Below are 23,771 nucleotides of genomic sequence, written 5' to 3'. Positions count from 1 at the left end.
CTCAACTTCTATGCCGTCAAACGTAGCCGCGGTAAGTCTTGATAGGCGAATGGCCCCTGCTTCAGCAGGTCCTCCCGAAGAGGAAGAGGCCTCGGCTCTTCTTGCAGTAGATTCAGAAGATCCGTGTACCAAGCCCTTCTTGGCCATTCTGGGGCAATAAAGATTGCTTGAACCCTCGTTCTCCTTATGAGCTTTAGGATTCTTGAGATGAGTGGGAGTGGTGGAAACACGTACACTACATGGAAAACCCACGGAGACACCAGGGCATCCACGGCCACTGCCTGTGGGTCCCTTGACCTGGATCAATAACGCCAAAGCTTCTTGTTGAGACGAGAGGCCATCATGTCTATTTGGGGTAAACCCCAAAGGTCTGTTATTTCCATGAACACCTCCAGATGGAGACCCCACTCCCCTGAAAGGAGATCGTGTCTGCTGAGGAAGTCTGCTTCCCAGTTGTCTACTCCCGGAATGAAGATGACTGACAGCGCCAACGCGTGCTTTTCTGTCCAGAGGAGTATTCTTGTGACCTCTGACATTGCTGCTCTGCTCTTCGTTCTGCCTTGTCTGTTTATGTAAGCCACTGTTGTTACGTTGTCCGACTGTACTTGAATGGCACAATTTCTTAGAAGAGGGGCCGCCTGAAAAAAAAAACGTTGTAGGCGGCTCTCAGTTCCAGGATGTTGATGGGCAGGCCAGCTTCCAGGCTTGACCACCTTCCTTGGAAGGTTACTCCTTGAGTGACTGCTCCCCAGCCCAGAAGGCTCGCATCTGTGGTTAGAAGGACCCAGTCCTGAATCCCGAACCTGCAGCCCTCCGGAAGGTGAGGCAACTGGAGCCACCAGAGGAGTGAGATCCTGGCCTTTGGCGACAGACAAATTCTCTGGTGCATGTGGAGATGAGATCCTGACCACTTGTCCAGGAGATCCAGTTGGAATGTCCGAGCGTGGAACCTCCCCGTACTGGAGAGCCTCGTAAGAGGCCACCATCTTTCCCAATAGGCGAATGCATTGATGAACCGACACCCGGGTTGGCTTCAGGACATCCCGGAACTTAGCTTGTATCACCAACACCTTTTCCTGCGGAAGAAACACCTTTTGCACTTCCGTATCCAGGATCATTCCCAGAAAGGACAACCTCTGGGTTGGTTCCAAATGTGACTTTGGAAGGTTTAGAATCCAACCATGACTCCTGAGGAGGCGTGTTGTGAGAACAATGGATTGCAACAGCTTCTCCTTGGACGATGCTTTTACCAGCAGATCGTCCAGATATGGAATGATGTTCACACCCTGTTTGCGGAGGAGAACCATCATTTCCGCCATCACCTTGGTAAACACCCTTGGTGCTGTGGAGAGGCCGAATGGCAGGTCCTGGAACTGGAAATGACAGTCCAGCAATGCGAAGCAGAGATAAGCCTGATGCGGCAGCCAGATTGGAATGTGGAGGTACGCATCCTTGATATCCAGTGATACCAGGAATTCTCCCTCTTCCAGACCTGGTATCACCGCCCTGAGAGACTTCATCTTGAACTCCTTTAGAAAGGGGTTCAACGATTTCAGGTTCAGAATGGGCCTGACCGAACCATCTGGTTTCGGTACCACAAAAAGGTTCGAATAGTAACCTTTGTTCTGCATCTGAGGTGGTACTGACACAATGACCTGTGCCTCCACCAGTTTTTGGACAGCGCCCTGTAGTACAGTGCTGTCTGCCAACAGAGTTGGTAAGCCTGATTTGAAAAAACGATGAGGAGGGAGACTTTGAAATTCCAGCCTGTATCCCTGGAATACAATATCTATCACCCAGGGATCCAGGCCGGACGATACCCAGACGTGACTGAGTTGTCCGAGTCTGGCTCCCACTGGCCCCATCTCCAGGCTGCACGGTCCACCGTCATGCTGAGGACTTTGGCGTACCTGAAGCAGGCTTTTGTCCCTGGGAACCTGCAGCGGCAGGTTTCTTGGACTTAACTCGACCTCCCCTAAAGAAGGTATTGGACGCTCTGGCCTTTCTAGGCCTGTTCGGTCGAAAGGACTGAGATGCTGATGAAGAGAAGTATTTCTTCGGTGCAGGAGCAGCTGAGGGAAGAAACGGAAACTTACCCGCTGTAGCCATGGATATCCACGCATCCAAAGAGAGCCTGACCTGTGTAGGGTAGAGACTCCACACTTTTCCTGGAATCCGCGTCGGCCGACCACTGGCGCAGCCACAGTCTCGACGAGCTGAAACAGACATGGAAGAGATCCCCGCAGCCATGGAACCCACGTCTTTCATGGATTCTACCATAAAACCTGCTGAATCGTGAATGTTACGCAAAAACAATTCAACATCCCCTCTACCCATCGTATCCAAATCCTCTAGTATGGTAGCCGACCACTTTACTATAGCCCTTGCAATCCATCCACTAGCAATAGTGGGACGTAATATGGCCCCTGAAGCAGTGTACATTGATTTAAGTGCATTATCAATTTTTCTATCAGCCGGCTCCTTTAAGGCAGTAGATCCTGGAACAGGTAAAACCACTTTTTTTGAGAGTCTGGACACAGATGTGTCAACAATCGGCGGATTTTCCCATTTGTCCCCTTTTAGGGATCTGGAATTTTTTCTCCAGGTTTTCCCATGCTTTCTCAAATATAGCATTCAATTCCTTTAACGCAGGGAAGGTTAGCAAGGCTTTCTTATGTTCAGTGAAAAAAGCCTCCTCAACCTGCTCAGGTGTGGTATTATTTATATTCAACACATCCCTGATAGCCTCTATCATTAATTGCACCCCATTCGCAAGAGAGGCAGACCCCCGCAACACATCCCCATTACCGTCTGTGGTATCAGAGTCGGTATCCGTGTCATCTTGCATGATGTTAACAAGCGCACCTTTTTGGGGGTATATAGCGGGGTATCCTGAGGTACCAGAATCGGGCCATACTGCCATGGAGTTCTGTAATACCGGAGTTGCAGACTCATTACTCGCAACCCTGTCAGAAATCTGAGTAATCCAAGATTTAATAGAGGAAAACCATTCAGGCTCCCTTGCTGAAATCTGTGCTATCCTGATTACATGGAATGGGATCATCTTGTGAGGACACATCCTCTGCAGCATATGACACAGTGTCCCTGGACATGGTTAAAGGAGACCACCAAACACTCCACACACACACAGGTGAGGGCAGAGAGTTTTCCCCCCCAAGAATGGCAAGAGAGACACAGATTGGAGCCAACCCACACACAGCGCCTTTACCAAAGGGAGACCCCTTGTCAGCGCTGACTGTGCACCTTAATGGGATACACAGTCGTATTGCAGCCTCCCCCCTTCTACAACCCCCTGGTACCGTTTATAGATAGCTGGAGTTGCTGTGGAGGGACCTTCTTTCCTGGTCAGCGCTGTACAGGCAGGAAAATGGCGCTGAAGCGCTGCTGGGTCCGGTCTGAAGAGAAGCTCCGCCCCCAAAATTGCACTGTCTTCCCGCTCTTCTTCTGCTTATACTGGCCTAAGAATTTAGTGCTGGCTGAGATCCTGGGACCCCAACAGGCTTCTGGACCAGTGTAGGGTGTAGCGCTGGCTCAGGGCGCCCCTCACAGAGCCGCACCATGTACAGCTGAGCCATCCCCGGGCTCCTACCCTGTTGCCACCATCTTCACACCGACCCCCCGCTTGCCAGGGGGGTCAGTGTCTCACTCGTCACCTATTCTTCAGCTCTGCAAGGGGGTGGCGGCATGCTGCTGGGGCGAGCAGTCCCCTGTGGCGGAGAACGATCAGACCCCTCTGGAGCTCAGTGTCCAGTCAGCGGAGACAGTGGTGCAGACCCCGCAGGGCGGACACTCCTATCCCCCCTCAGTCCCTCGCTGCAGGGAGGCTGTTGCCAGCAGCCTCCCTGTAAAACAAAAAACTCTAAAACATTTTACTAGGATAACTCAGGAGAACTCCCCTAGCTGTGACTGGCACCTCCGGGCACATTTTCTAAACTGAGTCTGGTAGGAGGGGCATAGAGGGAGGAGCCAGCCCACACTCTCAAACACTTAAAGTGCCAATGGCTCCTAGTGGACCCATCTATACCCCATGGTACTAATGTGGACCCCAGCATCCTCTAGGACGTAAGAGAAATATAGTGAATTACAAACCAATATTACCATCAAACAATAACTACTGCCAACTAAGGGGCTAATTCAGTAAGGATAGCAAATTCTGCTAATCAGCAGAATTTGCTATCCTTTTGCTCGCATGCTGGGGGCAAGGTCGCCCAGCATACTGACCGGCGCCTGCCCCTTCGACAAGCAGAAATTGCAATCGTTCTGCAATTTCTGCTGGTCAGCAGAAACTAAAGACGACTCCTGCCAGCGCAGCTTAGTTGCGGGTGCAGTAGTCCCGTTGCCATTTTACCTGTCGTGACGGCTGCATGTGACGTCACGCAGCCGCCGCAACCGCGTCCCTGATCGCCTCTGTTCGTCCACGTCCGCCAATCGTTTGGGTCGCCCCATCCACGCTCCGTCTCCCCTCCCCCACATCTGCCTGATTGGCAGGCAGAGGCGATCGCTTTTTCTGCGTCCCCCCCGCAGAAAGTACGGGCGTATGCGCAGGACGGGCACTGCACATGCGCCCGCAGAGCCATCGTAAAAATTCTGCCCCTATAAAAATTAGCCCCTATGTTTGTTAAATCCACTGACCAGATCACCCCCATAGGCTTTATATTTCAATATTCAAAATTCAAACATTTGCAATTACCTTCTAATAAGTTTTCTAATTTACTGGCTACAACAAAATCTTTCAACAGTGCTGCAATGTTACACATATGAAGAAGTCTTCAGTTTTATTATTAAAGGGGAATAAAAGTTCTACCCTACTTTCCCAAGCTGTCTAGAAGGTTTTAGTCTGGTAACTAGTTCAGCCAGTTGAGCAGCCAGCCAGAAGCCACAAGTAGGCTGCCGTCCGCTTGAGTCAGCAGCACTGCAGTAAGGGACATGCAGGCGACGGGCAAAAATAATTAGTTCCCTCAGCACACAGCACCCCACGACACTGACTGGTGCCCCCTTGACACCCCCTCCCCCCTTACCAGAATGCGTCTTTGCACACTATATTACTCCACTTGAATAAAATATAACAATAATATTCCTAAATGACAGGGGGTGCCCCATTAGCCATGTGTGCTTTTGCACCCCCGCCAAATTACTCAAGTGTTGCTCTGGTCCACTCATTACCTGCTCTGTGGCACGACGACAGAGACAATTCAGTACACTGATGATTCTGTTTGCTAATTAGCCAATTAACATGTTAGCAAGATGATGATTTTACTCCATTACTGCATTCTATTTTTGGGCCGAAAGTTGTCCTCGCATTTTTTATTTTGTTTGCTAATTAGCCAATTAACACGATAGTGAGATGATTCATAGCCTACATCACTGAGTATTCCAATGAACAGTTCAGTGAAAACCCCAACAAAATCAGTTCAGTAGATAGATATGTAAAGAAAATAAAAGTTAGATGAAATTACAATGCATGTGCTTCGTTGTTAGTCTAACAAAATGCTTGTATTTACAGCACAGACAATTTAAGAAAACAGTATTCAGTATGGCCAGTTAATTTGTGGTCAAGACATGTAACTGACAAGTACTTTATCAAGTCAATACAAGAAATTAATCTTAAAAGGTAAGCGGTGGCAATCATTTATTATTTCCACTGAATAATACCTTTTTTTTAATATCAGACAACATCTGTTCCAACATTTCAAATTTCCCAGAGTCTAACATCAGCTCCTTTTCAAGTTTAAACTGAGAGAGGCTTGAAAATTCTGAGCAGAGCCTGTGCAGTTCAAAATCCGTCATAACTTCCATGTCCTCAAAGATAAGATCAGGATTGGCTTCACAATGAGTTGGCTCCTAAACAAATATGAATTTAAATAAGTAAATCAAAACAAAACTATATATAAAATGTATTGATATATAAAGGATAGTATTCACCAGAGCTTATAATATGTATTTAGGCACATATTAAAAGTGGGGAATAAAAACCCTCAAATCTACATTATGCAACTTAAAGCACAGAGGCTTAACTCACACTGTAAACACTGCACCCTTGTTTGATTGCTTACCTTTCCAGAGTCCCATGTTGGCGCTGCAACCGTGGCAAATCACCGGGAGACTGGCTACCGCGCTTGTGCAGTAGTGATTAATCACCAGAGCATGGCGACAGCCATGTTTCTGGAGACCTGCACATGCACAGTAGACAAATGTCAGTGTTTACTGTGCCACAGAGAGGAGTGGGCCCATCCAGAGTCTGCACACAGGCCCCCTCTGTTAAACTGCTCCTGAACCCACAACTAACTGAACCTACCTTAACATGTATACAATTTACATATACCTCTTTACTAAAGGTGGACATTAAAGAGGTCAAACATCAAAAATCCTTCATATGTAGAATGTCAGAGGTAGTACCCTTTTTCTTTTTGCTGGAGCGGTTATGGATCAATGGGTCGATATGAATTATGTCGACCACTATTGGTCGACTTGGGGAAAAAGGTCAACACATAAAATGGTTAACACGGAACAGGTCGACACATAAAAAAAAAAACCAACGTGACATTTTTGAACTTTTTGGTAACATTTTTTGCGTAACATGACCAGGATCCCCAATTAGTGCACTGCATCACCTTGCGTGGGCAAGGAGCTACGTTTGGCAATCGTAGTCCACGTGGATGGTAAAGTAAAAAATAAAATAAAAATGTGACTATCTTACTGGATCAACTTTTTTCCTATGTTGTCCATGTCGACCAATAATGGTCAACCTATTGACTATCGACTTACCAGCCGGATACCTATGGAGAAGGATGAGTAAGAGAATTGTATAAAAAAAAAAAAAAAAATTTGATCACACATCACCTGTCTTCAGTACACTTCCATCTATCGAGGAAGGGAGAGGGATAGATAGATAGGTGAAGACTTGTGTATGTTGAAATACCATATATCCACAAGATAAATAAAACATTCTTGTAAAGAAATTTGTACCTTCAGTTGCACCTTGAGAATAGCAATGCATCCACAATGTGTATTTTGACCAAGCTGGTAATCTCAACCATTTTACTTAAAATACTAATTTTACTTAAAATATTAATTTTGTGGCTAATATTTTTTTTTTTTTTTAAAATGTTCCTTCAACAGAATATTGGTTACTGGGAAAAATCTGGTCAAATACATCTGGTTTGTTCTGACCAATGAGAGAAACATTTTGAACAATTAATGACTATATCACTATATAATTCTTAAGAAATATTAAAATAAAGGCATATTTTAAACAATACAAAGTGTGGCTTGAGACTGGAAAACCTGCTAGCAAAATTATATTATTGTCATTTCGTGATTTCGTGTGATAAGACAATGAAGCAGGATCATTAAATTAAATTTACATTCTACGGCGCTCAATAGATTATAGTCAACTAACGTATTAAATTACTGTCCAATAAATCATCAGCATGCTAAAGTAAAAATAGTCAATGCAAATAATAAGAATTTACTTACCGATAATTCTATTTCTCATAGTCCATTAGTGGATGCTGGGGACTCCGAAAGGACCATGGGGAATAGCGGCTCCGCAGGAGACTGGGCACAAAAGTAAAAACTTTAAGACTACCTGGTGTGCACTGGCTCCTCCCCCTATGACCCTCCTCCAAGCCTCAGTTAGGATACTGTGCCCGGACGAGCGTACACAATAAGGAAGGATTTTGAATCCCGGGTAAGACTCATACCAGCCACACCAATCACACCGTACAACTTGTGATCTGAACCCAGTTAACAGCATGATAACAGAGGAGCCTCTGAAAAGATGGCTCACAACAATAATAACCCGATTTTTTGTAACAATAACTATGTACAAGTATTGCAGACAATCCGCACTTGGGATGGGCGCCCAGCATCCACTACGGACTATGAGAAATAGAATTATCGGTAAGTAAATTCTTATTTTCTCTGACGTCCTAGTGGATGCTGGGGACTCCGAAAGGACCATGGGGATTATACCAAAGCTCCCAAACGGGCGGGAGAGTGCGGATGACTCTGCAGCACCGAATGAGAGAACTCCAGGTCCTCCTCAGCCAGGGTATCAAATTTGTAGAATTTAGCAAACGTGTTTGCCCCTGACCAAGTAGCTGCTCGGCAAAGTTGTAAAGCCGAGACCCCCTCGGGCAGCCGCCCAAGATGAGCCCACTTTCCGTGTGGAATGGGCTTTTACAGATTTTGGCTGTGGCAGGCCCGCTACAGAATGTGCAAGCTGAATTGTACTACAAATCCAACGAGCAATAGTCTGCTTAGAAGCAGGAGCACCCAGCTTGTTGGGTGCATACAGGATAAACAGCGAGTCAGATTTTCTGACTCCAGCCGTCCTGGAAACATATATTTTCAGGGCCCTGACTACGTCCAGCAACTTGGAATCCTCCAAGTCCCTAGTAGCCGCAGGCACCACAATAGGCTGGTTTAAGTGAAATGCTGAAACCACCTTAGGGAGAAATTGAGGACGAGTCCTCAATTCTGCCCTGTCCGTATGAAAAATTAGGTAAGGGCTTTTATAGGATAAAGCCGCCAATTCTGAGACACGCCTGGCTGAGGCCAGGGCTAACAGCATTACCACTTTCCATGTGAGGAGATATTTTAAGTCCACAGTGGTGAGTGGTTCAAACCAATGTGATTTTAGGAACCCCAAAACTACATTGAGATCCCAAGGTGCCACTGGAGGCACAAAAGGAGGCTGTATATGCAGTACCCCCTTGACAAACGTCTGGACTTCAGGAACTGAAGCTAGTTCTTTTTGGAAGAATATTGACAGGGCCGAAATTTGAACCTTAATGGACCCTAATTTTAGGCCCATAGACAGTCCTGTTTGCAGGAAATGCAGGAAACGACCCAGTTGAAATTCCTCTGTAGGGGCCTTCCTGGCCTCACACCACGCAACATATTTACGCCAAATACGGTGATAATGTTGCACAGTTACATCCTTCCTGGCTTTGATCAGGGTAGGGATGACTTCATCCGGAATGCCTTTTTCCTTCAGGATCCGGCGTTCAACCGCCATGCCGTCAAACGCAGCCGCGGTAAGTCTTGGAACAGACATGGTCCCTGCTGGAGCAGGTCCTTTCTTAGAGGTAGAGGCCACGGGTCTTCCATGAGCATCTCTTGAAGTTCCGGGTACCAAGTCCTTCTTGGCCAATCCGGAGCCACGAGTATAGTCCTTACTCCTCTCCTTCTTATGATTCTCAGTACCTTGGGTATGAGAGGCAGAGGAGGGAACACATACACTGACTGGTACACCCACGGTGTTACCAGAGCGTCCACAGCTATTGCCTGAGGGTCCCTTGACCTGGTGCAATATCTGTCCAGTTTTTTGTTGAGGCGGGACGCCATCATGTACACCTTTGGTTTTTCCCAACGGTTCACAATCATGTGGAAGACTTCTGGGTGAAGTCCCCACTCCCCCGGGTGGAGATCGTGTCTGCTGAGGAAGTATGCTTCCCAGTTGTCCACTCCCGGAATGAACACTGCTGACAGTGCTATCACATGATTTTCCGCCCAGCGAAGAATCCTTGCAACTTCCGTCATTGCCCTCCTGCTTCTTGTGCCACCCTGTTTGTTTACGTGGGCGACTGCCGTGATGTTGTCCGACTGGATCAGCACCGGCTGACCCTGAAGCAGGGGCCTTGCCTGACTTAGGGCATTGTAAATGGCCCTTAGTTCCAGGATATTTATGTGAAGTGACGTTTCCATGCTTGACCACAAGCCCTGGAAATTTCTTCCCTGTGTGACTGCTCCCCAGCCTCTCAGGCTGGCATCCGTGGTCACCAGGACCCAGTCCTGAATGCCGAATCTGCGGCCCTCTAGAAGATGAGCACTCTGCAACCACCACAGGAGAGACACCCTTGTCCTTGGAGACCGGGTTATCCGCTGATGCATTTGAAGATGCGATCCGGACCATTTGTCCAGCAGATCCCACTGAAAAGTTCTTGCGTGGAATCTGCCGAATGGAATCGCTTCGTAAGAAGCCACCATTTTTCCCAGGACCCTTGTGCATTGATGCACTGACACTTGGCCTGGTTTTAGGAGGTTCCTGACTAGGTCGGATAACTCCCTGGCTTTCTCCTCCGGGAGAAACACCTTTTTCTGTACTGTGTCCAGAATCATCCCTAGGAACAGCAGACGTGTCGTCGGAATCAGCTGCGATTTTGGAATATTTAGAATCCATCCGTGCTGTCGTAGTAATACTTGAGATAGTGCTACTCCGACCTCTAACTGTTCTCTGGACCTTGCCCTTATCAGGAGATCGTCCAAGTAAGGGATAATTAAGACGCCTTTTCTTCGAAGAAGAATCATCATTTCGGCCATTACCTTGGTAAAGACCCGGGGTGCCGTGGACAATCCAAACGGCAGCGTCTGAAACTGATAGTGACAGTTCTGTACCACAAACCTGAGGTACCCTTGGTGAGAAGGGCAAATTGGGACATGGAGGTAAGCATCCTTGATGTCCAGAGACACCATATAGTCCCCTTCTTCCAGGTTCGCTATCACTGCTCTGAGTGATTCCATCTTGAATTTGAACCTTTGTATGTAAGTGTTCAAGGATTTCAGATTTAAAATAGGTCTCACCGAGCCGTCCGGCTTCGGTACCACAAACAGCGTGGAATAATACCCCTTTCCCTGTTGTAGGAGGGGTACCTTGATTATCACCTGCTGGGAATACAGCTTGTGAATGGCTTCCAATACCGCCTCCCTGTCGGGGGGAGACGTTGGTAAAGCAGACTTCAGGAACCGGCGAGGGGGAAACGTCTCGAATTCCAATTTGTACCCCTGAGATACTACCTGCAGGATCCAGGGTCCACTTGCGAGTGAGCCCACTGCGCGCTGAAATTCTTGAGACGGGCCCCCACCGTGCCTGAGTCCGCTTGTAAGGCCCCAGCGTCATGCTGAGGACTTGGCAGAAGCGGGGGAGGGCTTCTGTTCCTGGGAAGAGGCTGTCTGCTGCAGTCTTTTTCCCCTTCCTCTGCCCCGGGGCAGATACGAGTGGCCTTTTGCCCGCTTGCCCTTATGGGGACGAAAGGACTGAGCCTGAATAGACGGTGTCTTTTTCTGCTGAGAGGTGACCTGGGGAAAAAGGTGGATTTCCCAGCCGTTGCCGTGGCCACCAGGTCCGATAGACCGACCCCAAATAACTCCTCCCCTTTATACGGCAATACTTCCATATGCCGTTTGGAATCCGCATCACCTGACCACTGTCGCGTCCATAACCCTCTTCTGGCAGAAATGGACAGCGCACTTACTCTTGATGCCAGAGTGCAAATATCCCTCTGTGCATCTCTCATATATAGAAATGCATCCTTTAAATGCTCTATAGTCAATAATATATTGTCCCTGTCCAGGGTATCAATATTTTCAGTCAGGGAATCCGACCAAGCCACCCCAGCACTGCACATCCAGGCTGAGGCGATTGCTGGTCGCAGTATAATACCAGTATGTGTGTATATACTTTTTAGGATATTTTCCAGCTTCCTATCAGCTGGTTCCTTGAGGGCGGCCGTATCAGGAGATGGTAACGCCACTTGTTTTGATAAGCGTGTGAGCGCCTTATCCACCCTAGGGGGTGTTTCCCAACGCGCCCTAACCTCTGGCGGGAAAGGGTATAATGCCAATAATTTTTTAGAAATTAGCAGTTTTTTATCGGGGGAAACCCACGCTTCATCACACACCTCATTTAAATTCATCTAATTCAGGAAAAACTACGGGTAGTTTTTTCACACTCCACATAATACCCTTTTTTGTGGTACTTGTAGTATCAGAAATGTTCAAAACCTCCTTCATTGCCGTGATCATGTAACGTGTGGCCCTACTGGAAAATACGTTTGTTTCCTCACCGTCGACACTGGAGTCAGTGTCCGTGTCTGGGTCTGTGTCGACCACCTGAGGTAACGGGCGCTTTAGAGCCCCTGACGGTGTTTGAGACGCCTGTACAGGTAATAACTGATTTGCCGGCTGTCTCATGTCGTCAACAGTCTTTTGTAAAGTGCTGACACTATCACGTAATTCCTTCCATAAGACCATCCAGTCAGGTGTCGACTCCCTAGGGGGTGACATCACTAATACAGGCAATTGCTCCGCCTCCATACCATTTTCCTCCTCATACATGTCGACACAACGTACCGACACACAGCACACACACAGGGAATGCTCTGATAGAGGACAGGACCCCACTAGCCCTTTGGGGAGACAGAGGGAGAGTTTGCCAGCACACACCAGAGCGCTATATATATATAGGGATAACCTTTTATAAGTGTTTTTCCCTTATATAGCTGCTGTATAGATTTATCTGCCAATTTAGTGCCCCCCCTCTCTTGTTTTACCCTGTTTCTGTAGTGCAGGACTGCAGGGGAGAGTCAGGGAGCTTCCCTCCAACGGAGCTGTGAGGAAAAATGGCGCCAGTGTGCTGAGGAGATAGGCTCCGCCCCCTTCTCGGCGGCCGTTCTCCCGCTTTTTTATGGAAAAACAGGCATGAGTTAAATGCATCCATATAGCCCAGGAGCTATATGTGATGCATTTTTTGCCCCCTAAGGTGTTTATATTGCGTCTCAGGGCGCCCCCACCCAGCGCCCTGCACCCTCAGTGACCGGAGTGTGAAGTGTGCTGAGAGCAATGGCGCACAGCTGCGGTGCTGTGCGCTACCTTATTGAAGACAGGACGTCTTCTGCCGCCGATTTTTCCGGACCTCTTCTGCTCTTCTGGCTCTGTAAGGGGGACGGCAGCGCGGCTCTGGGACCCATCCATGGCTGGGCCTGTGATCGTCCCTCTGGAGCTAATGTCCAGTAGCCTAAGAAGCCCAATCCACTCTGCACGCAGGTGAGTTCGCTTCTTCTCCCCTTAGTCCCTCGATGCAGTGAGCCTGTTGCCAGCAGGTCTCACTGAAAATAAAAAACCTAAAACTAAACTTTTTTCTAAGCAGCTCAGGAGAGCCACCTAGACTGCACCCTTCTCGTTCGGGCACAAAAATCTAACTGAGGCTTGGAGGAGGGTCATAGGGGGAGGAGCCAGTGCACACCAGGTAGTCTTAAAGCTTTTACTTTTGTGCCCAGTCTCCTGCGGAGCCGCTATTCCCCATGGTCCTTTCGGAGTCCCCAGCATCCACTAGGACGTCAGAGAAAAATATCAAGACAATTTGTGGTATGAATGACTTGAAGTCCTGCATTATGCATGTAATCACAACATTGCTGTCAGTTTCATACCACAGTTTGAGTCTCCCATATCCCTAAATTCCGAAATAAGGAATTTTTACAGCATGACTGAGATAGTGACACCTCTGCTTTGTGATAGCTCACTGTGCACAAACTTTGTTTAATGCATCAAATCATTAAAAATATTGTATAAAATGATCTTCAAGATATGGGTGTACGGTGTATATGAAACAAATGCATTATGCAGTGATCGCAAAAACACACTATATCGTGTATTTTACCCACTTTTGAGGACCGGGGACTCATATTTCCAAAATGGGTGGGCAATACCGAGTGTTCCCGCGGTGGGGAAGGGGGGTGCTGAGTGTTCCTGAAGCTGAGGGGGGGTGGGAGGTCTGGGTGCACTGCCGACTGTTCACACAGCTGCTGCTGACAGCCCTCCCCGTTCAGCTAGAAATTATCTCAACAGTGGACTGTAGTCAGCACTAGGACTCTGCGTTCTCGGTCTCTGCACCATGTGCATGCACGGTGTCCAGTTTCCGCATCCTGGGCTGGCCGGTCCCCACAAAGAAGTGGACTGTGGCTGGGTGTTAGTGAGCTGGTGTGTGTGTGGTAACAGGGGGATGCTGAGAAGCACAGAGGGGGGTGGGGGGTGGGGACGCCGAGAGGCACCGAGGGCGGGAGGCCGAAAGGCACCGGGGGGGTGGGGGGGGGGGGAGGGAGGCCGAAAGGCACCGAGGGGGAGGGACGGCGAGAGACACAGAGTGCAGGAAGTTACGCAGGGAGCATGAGTCTGGGTGAACCATCACCTATCAGACCTGTCCCCACACACTCTCACTGCCCCCTACCAGAACTTACAACCTACCGCCCCTTGTTGCGAGGCCGCACCTACTTTTCCAGGAGCCCCCCTTTTAACAGTGACTACTTTTAAACCCAGTAGCTGCTATCTAGCCTTAGTCCCTTCCCTAACCCCAGCACTGCCTGCCGATAGCCCCCAGTACTGTCCCAGTTGCTACCTACCCTTACCCCCTCCCTAACCCCATTACTTTCTGTCCCTAAACCCCTCCTTGCTCCCCAGTAATGCCCCACCTGCTATCTACCCATGTCCCGTCCATAACCCCACTATTGTTTCCACCAACCCCCTTTCTTGCCACCCAGTACTGCCCCAGCTGCTATCTACCCATGTGCCTCCCTTTACCCCAAATACTACCTGCCCCTAGCACTGCCCAAGATACCACCTGACCCGAACACTGTCCCAACTGCTGCCTGCCCTCATCCCCCACAATATGTGATGGGACCCAGAAACAGTGGAGTAGGACAATTTTTTTCAAAGTTAAGGGTCGCTGGTACCCACAATTTTTTCACTCCGTGCGGTCACTGTTTTGTGTCTAGTTATCTCATTATGGTATGCAGATATTCCGAAATAAGGAAGAATCCTATATCCAAAATATTTCCTGGATACGAGAGACTCAACCTATAATAGAAAACAGTTTAATGCACTAATTACAGAATTCAATTCCTAGTTCGGCCCCTAAAATAAAAACAAAATAAAAAAAGGTGTAAGACTTTTCAGGTGAAACCAGATCTGCCTAAATAGCGAACACTAATAGCTTTTAATGTTGGTATGTTATATCTTAATTACTTAACTACCTCATGCACACCGGAGATTTTTAATCTCTATTGTTAACTTCTTAGTGAAAAGAGTGTGTTAAGAACAAATCACATATAGGCGTAAGAAAAGAAGACATTTTTTCCTCCCAGTGTAATAACAAACTACTTTTTGTATGTAGAAGGTCAATCCAATAGCCAATTACAGCACCACTCATTACACGTAATTATAAAGTATAGCGCAAATTCCAGTGACCCCTAGTCTACTACATTAGACTGAAACATTGCAACGTGTAGCAATTAAAAAAAAGTTGTGCAAGACAATCAAATTAAAAACAGCAGAAAATAGATATTAGCCCTCAATACACTGACAACAGTTATTTGCTTATTTGTAGCTAACATGCAGTTCAGCAAAAGCATTGTCGCTGGCGAATACATATATATATATATATATATATATATATATACACACACACACACACACACACACACATACATACACACACTCATCTCTCTGTTCTTCAGCCAGGAGCTGCACCAGCGGCCAAGGTTTATAGCACGACTCCAACCTACTGCTTTCACTAATCACTTCCTTGCCCTTCAGCAGTGCTAAGGAATCTGCTCTCCTGGGTCCTCCTAACTAGTTCCGCCTCCTCCCTTCCTCTGCTCCGGTTTCCACTTCCTCTTAATGTGGCCCATCTGCAGCAAGTTTGCGCAGAGAGAGGAAGTGAAGGACGGCTGAGGTGTGGGGAACTGCAAAGAGAGCTGCTTCTCGTGTCAGGGCAACTGCAGACGGGAGGGCCCCCTGAGAGAGGGAGGCCTGGGGGTACTCACCCCCCTGTGCCCCTCCCTTAATCCAGCTCTGGGTTGAGTGAAACTGGCTGCAGACCATTACTGCTCTTTGCACCATGTTACTAAAGAGTACATGTCACATATGCATTATAAATATACACACACATATATATATATATATATATATATACATACATACATACATACATACATATATACACACACAACTTTCCATTAAAGCAAAACCTTACTGGACAAAATACCTAAATATATGTTATATTGGTATGGATTTAGCATCCTGGCGGTCTGAATCCAGAGAATATTGAGGAAGCCGATGCCAGATCACTGAGAGCAGGCATCCCGAAGGTGCGTATTGGAGTATGGGTTAGGGTCCTGGGGTGGGGGGTTAGGCAGTAGGGGTTAACCCTAGCCGACATCCGCCCTGAGAGTTAGCCTTAGCTGAAACCCCTTGGGGGGTTAGCCACAGCCGCAACCCCCAGAAGGTGTGTGTGTGTGTGTGGGGGGGGGCTATAAATACAACCTCCAATGTCGAGATGCCGCTCAGTTATGTGACAATCGGCAACCTGACCGCCAGGATACAGTATGTATTCCATTATATGTACTTTGTGTACTACTGAATTGATAGCCATCTTCTAGTCAAATGTGTACACAAATTTCTACATACAGATGGAGCCTCGCTAATCTATACCGTCTATGGGGTTTGTCCCAATCACGGAGTCGCAGTGTGCCTGGTCGCAAGGCAGCACGTTTTGTCGCAGGGTGGCGTATAGAGCTTAGCGAGGCGTATGGCATTACCAGTGAGTGTAATACCAGGGATTTGTGTTTTGAAAATCACCATTGTGCATTCGTGAGGTTAGCAGAGCTGCCCAGCAAATGACAGCTTACTCACGCCAGGCACCTCTCGATCTCTAGGTGCATGCACGATGCTAATATGCTTTACAAATAAATGTGGCTTCTGGGTGAGACGTCATTTGCCGGGCAGCGCTGCTAATGTCGGGCATCTTTTATTGCTGTAAATGCATCTAACAGATGTGTCCTCTTACATCCTTGCTGCAGTCACGCTAAACAGTCATTGAAGTCACACTATGCCGCAGCGGGAGTCGGTAGCGCTGATCGTCTTTTTTGCTTTTTGTTCCACGAAAATGCATCTTAGACGCATAGTAATGCTTCTGTTGAATAAAATGATGTGCAGCATGCCTATATTCTGTGTTTAGTAGCAGCTCTATCGCCATCCAAAATAAAACATTAGTGTTTTCCAGGTAAACACTGTAGCAGAGCATTTTGTATGCAAATACAGTCACACACAGAATATAGGCATGCTGCATATCATTTTAATCAGCAGAAGTTTCTTGAGTGTCCTATTACATTACATTGAGTCTAAGATGCATTTTTGCTGAAAAAGAAAGCTAAAAAGACTATCCGTGCTACGGAGTCCGGCCGCTGGCATGGTGTGACTTCAAGGGCTGTTTAACGTGACTTGATACATGTTTTACTAAAGAAGCCCACTGTTCATTAGTAAAATAAGATTTTACTCACCGGTAAATCTATTTCTCGTAGTCCGTAGTGGATGCTGGGAACTCCGTAAGGACCATGGGGAATAGACGGGGTCCGCAGGAGACTGGGCACTCTAAAAGAAAGATTAGGTACATCTGGTGTGCACTGGCTCCTCCCACTATGACCCTCCTCCAGACCTCAGTTAGGATACTGTGCCCGGAAGAGCTGACACAATAAGGAAGGATTTTGAATCCCGGGTAAGACTCATACCAGCCACACCAATCACACCGTATAACTCGTGATACTATACCCAGTTAACAGTATGAAATATAACTGAGCCTCTCAACAGATGGCTCAACAATAACCCTTAGTTAGGCAATAACTACATACAAGTATTGCAGACAATCCGCACTTGGGATGGGCGCCCAGCATCCACTACGGACTACGAGAAATAGATTTACCGGTGAGTAAAATCTTCTTTTCTCTGACGTCCTAGTGGATGCTGGGAACTCCGTAAGGACCATGGGGATTATACCAAAGCTCCCAAACGGGCGGGAGAGTGCGGGTGACTCTGCAGCACCGAATGAGAGAACTCAAGGTCCTCCTCAGCCTGGGTAATAAATTTGCAGAATTTAGCAAACGTGTTTGCCCCTGACCAAGTTGCAGCTCGGCAAAGTTGTAAAGCCGAGACCCCTCGGGCAGCCGCCCAAGATGAGCCCACTTTCCTCGTGGAATGGGCTTTTACTGATTTAGGATGCGGCAATCCAGCCGCAGAATGCTCCAGCTGAATTGTGCTACAAATTCAGCGAGCAATAGTCTGCTTAGAAGCAGGAGCACCTATTTTGTTGGGTGCCTACAGGATAAAAAGCGAGTCCGTTTTCCTGACTCCAGCCGTCCTGGAAATATAAATTTTTAAGGCCCTGACTACGTCCAGTAACTTGGAATCTTCCAAGTCCCTAGTAGCCGCAGGCACTACAATAGGTTGGTTCAAGTGAAAAGCTGATACCACCTTAGGGAGAAACTGGGGACGAGTCCTCAATTCTGCCCTATCCATATAGAAAATCAGATAAGGGCTTTTACATGACAAAGCCGCCAATTCTGACACACGCCTGGCCGAAGCCAAGGCCAATAACATGACCACTTTCCACGTGAGATATTTCAAATCCACAGTTTTAAGTGGCTCAAACCAATGTGATTTTAAGAAACACCACGTTGAGATCCCAAGGTGCCACAGGAGGCACAAAAAGGGGCTGAATATGTAGCACTCCCTTTACAAATGTCTGAACTCCAGGCAGTGAAGCCAGTTCTTTCTGGAAGAAAATCGACAGAGCCGAAATCTGGACCTTAATGGAACCCAAGTTTAGGCCCATAGTCACTCCTGACTGTAGGAAGTGCAGAAAACGACCCAGCTGAAATTCCTCTGTTGGGGCCTTCCTGGCCTCACACCACGCAACATATTTTCGCCAAATACGGTGATAATGGTTTGCGGTTACTTCTTTCCTGGCTTTTATCAGCGTAGGAATGACTTCCTCCGGAATGCCCTTTTCCTTTAGGATCCGGAATTCAACCGCCATGCCGTCAAACGCAGCCGCGGTAAGTCTTGGAACAGACAGGGTCCCTGCTGTAGCAGATCCTGTCTGAGTGGTAGAGGCCATGGGTCCTCTGATATCATTTCTTGAAGTTCTGGGTACCAAGCTCTTCTTGGCCCATCCGGAACCACGAGTATCGTTCTTACTCCTCGTTTTCTTATTATTCTCAGTACCTTTGGTATGAGAGGCAGAGGAGGGAATACATAAACCAACTGGTACACCCACGGTGTCACTAGAGCGTCCACAGCTATTGCCTGAGGGTCCCTTGACCTGGCGCAATATCTCGTTTTTTGTTTAGGCGGGACGCCATCATGTCCACCTGTGGCCTTTCCCAACGGTTTACCAACAGTTGGAAGACTTCTGGATGGAGTCCCCACTCTCCCGGGTGTAGGTCGTGTCTGCTGAGGAAGTCTGCTTCCCAGTTGTCCACTCCCGGAATGAACACTGCTGACAGTGCTAAGACGTGATTTTCCGCCCATCTGAGAATCCTTGTGGCTTCTGCCATCGCCATCCTGCTTCTTGTGCCGCCCTGTCGGTTTACATGGGCGACTGCCGTGATGTTGTCTGATTGGATCAGTACCGGCTGGTTTTGAAACAGAGGCCTTGCCAGACTTAGGGCATTGTAAATGGCCCTCAGTTCCAGAATATTTATGTGTAGGGACGACTCCTGACTTGACCAAAGTCCTTGGAAATTTCTTCCCTGTGTGACTGCCCCCCAGCCTCGAAGGCTGGCATCCGTGGTTACCAGGACCCAGTCCTGTATGCCGAATCTGCGGCCCTCTTGAAGATGAGCACTCTGCAGCCACCACAGTAGAGATACCCTGGTCCTTGGAGACAGGGTTATCAGCCGATGCATCTGAAGATGCGATCCCGACCACTTGTCCAAGAGGTCCCACTGAAAGGTTCTTGCATGGAACCTGCCGAATGGAATTTTGCTTCGTAAGAAGCTACCATTTTTCCCAGGACTCGTGTGCAGTGATGCACCGATACCTGTTTTGGTTTCAGGAGGTCTCTGACTAGAGATGACAGCTCCTTGGCTTTCTCCTGCGGGAGAAACACTTTTTTCTGTTCTGTGTCCAGAACCATCCCCAGGAACAGTAGGCGTGTGGTAGGAACCAGCTGTGACTTTGGAATATATAGAATCCATCCGTGCTGTTGTAACCCTTCCCGAGATAGTGCTACTCCGACCAACAACTGCTCCTTGGACCTCGCCTTTATAAGGAGATCGTCCAAGTACGGGATAATTAAAACTCCCTTTTTTCGAAGGAGTATCATCATTTCTGCCATTACCTTGGTAAAGACCCTCGGTGCCGTGGACAGTCCAAACGGCAGTGTTTGGAATTGGTAATGGCAATCCTGTACCACAAATCTGAGGTACTCCTGGTGAGGATGGTAAATGGGGACATGTAGGTAAGCATCCTTGTAATCCCCCTCCTCCAGGCTTGCAATAACCGCCCTAAGCGAATCCATCTTGAACTTGAATTTTTTTATGTATGTGGTAAAGGATTTCAAATTTAAAATGGGTCTCACCGAACCGTCCAGTTTCGGTACCACAAACAGTGTGGAATAGTAACCCCGTCCTTGTTGAAGTAGGGGCACCTTGACTATCACCTGCTGGGAATACAGCTTGTGAATTGCCTCTAGCACAGCCTCCCTGCCTGAGGGAGTTGTCGGCAAGGCAGATTTGAGGAAACGGCGGGGGGGAGACGCCTCGAATTCCAGCTTGTACCCCTGAGATACTACTTGAAGGATCCAGGGATCCACCTGTGAGCGAGCCCACTGATCGCTGAAATTTTTGAGGCGGCCCCCCACCGTACCTGGCTACGCCTGTGGAGCCCCCGCGTCATGCGGTGGACTCAGATGAAGCGGGGGAAGAATTTTGATTCTGGGAACTGGCTGACTGGTGCAGCTTTTTCCCTCTTCCCTCGTCTCTGTGCAGAAAGAAAGCGCCTTTGACCCGCTTGCTTTTCTGAAGCCGAAAGGACTGTACCTGATAATACAGTGCTTTCTTAGGCTGTGAGGAAACCTGAGGTAAAAAATTTTCTTCCCAGCTGTTGCTGTGGATACGAGGTCCCAGAGACCATCCCCAAACAATTCCTCACCCTTATAAGGCTCTATGTGCCTTTTAAAGTCAGCATCACCTGTCCAGTGTCGGGTCTCTAATACCCTCCTGACAGAATGGACATTGCATTAATTCTGGATGCCAGCCGGCAAAATATCTCTCTGTGCATCCCTCATATATAAGACGACGTCTTTAATATGCTCTTATGTTCGCAAAATAGTATCCCTGTTTGACAGGGTCACAGACCACGCTGCAGCAGCACTATCTGCAGGTCTCAGTCTAGTACCTGAGTGTGTAAATACAGACTTCAGGATAGCCTCCTGCTTTTTATCAGCAGGTACCTTCAAAGTGGCCGTATCCTAAGATGGCAGTGCCACCTTTTTTGACAAACGTGTGAGCGCCTTATCCACCCTAGGGGAAATATCCCAGCGTAACTTATCCTCTGGCGGGAAAGGGTACGCCATCAGTAACTTTTTAGAAATTACCAGTTTCTTATCGGGGGAACCCACGCTTTTTCAAACTTCATTCACTCATTTGATGGGGGAACAAAACACTGCCTGCTTTTTCTCCACAAACATAAAACCCTTTTTTAGTGGTACTTGGGTTAATGTCAGAAATGTGTAACACATTTTTTATTGCCGGGATCATGTAACGGATGTTCCTAGTGGATTGTGTATATGTCTCAACCTCGTCAACACTGGAGTCAGACTCCGTGTCGACATCTGTGTCTGCCATCTGAGGGAGCGGGTGTTTTTGAGCCCCTGATGGCCTTTAGACGCCTGGGCAGGCGCGGGCTGAGAAGCCGGCTGTCCCACAGCTGTTACGTCATCCAGCCTTTTTGTAAGGAGTTGACACTGTCTGTTTATACCTTCCACCTATCCATCCACTCTGGTGTCGGCCCCACAGGGGGCGACATCACATTTATCGGCATCTGCTCTGCCACCACATAAGCCTCCTCATCAAACGTGTCGACATAGCCGTACCGACACACCGCACACACACAGGGAATGCTCTGACTGAGGACAGGACCCCACACAGCCCTTTGGGGAGACAGAGAGAGAGTATGCCAGCACACACCAGAGCGCTATATAATTTAGGGATTAACACTATATTGAGTGAATTTTTCCCAATAGCTGCTTGTATATACAATATTGCGCCTAAATTTAGTGACCCCCCTCTCTTTTTAACCCTTTGAGCCTGCAAACTACAGGGGAGAGCCTGGGGAGCTGTCTTCCAGCTGCACTGTGAAGAGAAAATGGCGCCAGTGTGCTGAGGGAGATAGCTCCGCCCCTTTTTCGCTGACTTTTCTCCCGCTTTTTTATGGATTCTGGCAGGGGTATTTATCACACATATAGCCTCTGGGGCTATATATTGTGATATATTTGCCAGTCAAGGTGTTTTTATTGCTGCTCAGGGCACCCCCCCCCCAGCGCCCTGCACCCTCAGTGACCGGAGTGTGAAGTGTGTATGAGGAGCAATGGCGCACAGCTGCAGTGCTGTGCGCTACCTTGGTGAAGACTGATGTCTTCTGCCGCCGATTTTCCGGACCTCTTCTTGCTTCTGGCTCTGTAAGGGGGACGGCGGCGCGGCTCCGGGAACGAACACCAAGGCCAGTTCCATGCGGTCGATCCCTCTGGAGCTAATGGTGTCCAGTAGCCTAAGAAGCCCAAGCTAGCTGCAAGCAGGTAGGTTCGCTTCTTCTCCCCTTAGTCCCTCGATGCAGTGAGCCTGTTGCCAGCAGATCTCACTGTAAAATAAAAAAACCTAAAATAAACTTTCTTTCTAGGAGCTCAGGAGAGCCCCTAGTGTGCATCCAGCTCGGCCGGGCACAGAAATCTAACTGAGGTCTGGAGGAGGGTCATAGTGGGAGGAGCCAGTGCACACCAGATAGTACCTAATCTTTCTTTTAGAGTGCCCAGTCTCCTGCGGAGCCCGTCTATTCCCCATGGTCCTTACGGAGTTCCCAGCATCCACTAGGACGTCAGAGAAATCATGGTATTAATGTGTGTGACACCCGCACATCACTGCTGAAATGACAGCTAGGCACTGTGAGCCCACTGCGTACAAATATGCCTCCTTTATTTACAGTACGCTAAACACTTCAAGTTCCTGATTGACTCTCTCCCTCTGACTGCTGGTCTGTGTGTATACCATTACAGTTGTCACTGGCCATTTCGCAGGGTTTGCTAAGAGTACACTATTACAGTACGATTACTGTACTGTAGTGTATATCCATCTGCTGCTATTCGCTCTACAGTACTGGATTAGTGGAGCAATAGGACCCAGTGGTGAGGATGTATATTGCATGCTGTGTACAGTATGTTGTCATACCTCAATGCACCTTTCCACACAACACCTCAACAACCTGAACTATAGCTAAGGCGCGACAAATATTCTGTTTAGGCGGAGAAGGGAGGCTCCATCTGTACTGTACACCAGTGCTTCTCAACATCAATCCTCATGTAACAGGCCATATTTTGTGCATTTCTTTAATCATGTACAGGTGAGCAAATCTATTTTGCTGGGTCAGTAATTATCCCACCTGCTTCCACAGACAGAAATCCTCAAAACATGCCCTGTTGGGGATACTTGGGTTGTGAATTTGAGAACCACTGCTGTACACCATACTCACAAAGTTTTAAATTTTGCATCCTGGAAAAGTCCTAGGGGGGTAGATGCACCAGACTGATGTGTCTGTGAGAGTGTGAGTGTGTGTGTGTGTGTGTGTGTGTGTGTGGAGGGGGGCGGGGGGAGGGGGGCGGGGGGAGGGGTGGGGGGGGGGGTTTCCTGGTGTGTCTCATCATTAATGGAGGAAACGGCTCACCAAGGAATTTAGTTTATAAATCAGCTAATTTGAGTTATACACTAATGTACAACCAGACGACGAGGTAAGTATTAAATAAAAAAAGCGCTTTTATCCTCGCTACTATATGGTGTACAAATGTTGTAAATACAAGTCGGATATCTTATAAGGATTACTATGTGAGACAAGTTAATAGTATAGTAAAACTCTATTTTTTTCTT

At 47.9% G+C, this 23,771-nt stretch overlaps 1 protein-coding gene across 2 annotated transcripts in view; it reads right to left on the bottom strand.

The window, feature by feature from the left end:
* Positions 1-23,771, bottom strand: part of SMARCAD1 (SWI/SNF-related, matrix-associated actin-dependent regulator of chromatin, subfamily a, containing DEAD/H box 1) — a 337,899-nt gene that overhangs the window by 11,958 nt on the left and 302,170 nt on the right. For both annotated transcript variants that reach the window (XM_063917359.1, XM_063917366.1), the window contains exon 20: positions 5,674-5,862. In XM_063917359.1, the coding sequence (XP_063773429.1) occupies positions 5,674-5,862 (189 nt within the window). The remainder of the gene's footprint in view (positions 1-5,673; positions 5,863-23,771) is intronic.

This window comes from Pseudophryne corroboree, chromosome 1, assembly GCF_028390025.1.
Source record: "Pseudophryne corroboree isolate aPseCor3 chromosome 1, aPseCor3.hap2, whole genome shotgun sequence".
Taxonomy (NCBI): domain Eukaryota; kingdom Metazoa; phylum Chordata; class Amphibia; order Anura; family Myobatrachidae; genus Pseudophryne; species Pseudophryne corroboree.
Note: the sequence above shows the minus strand (reverse complement) of the source record. Positions and strands in the feature narration are given on the sequence as shown.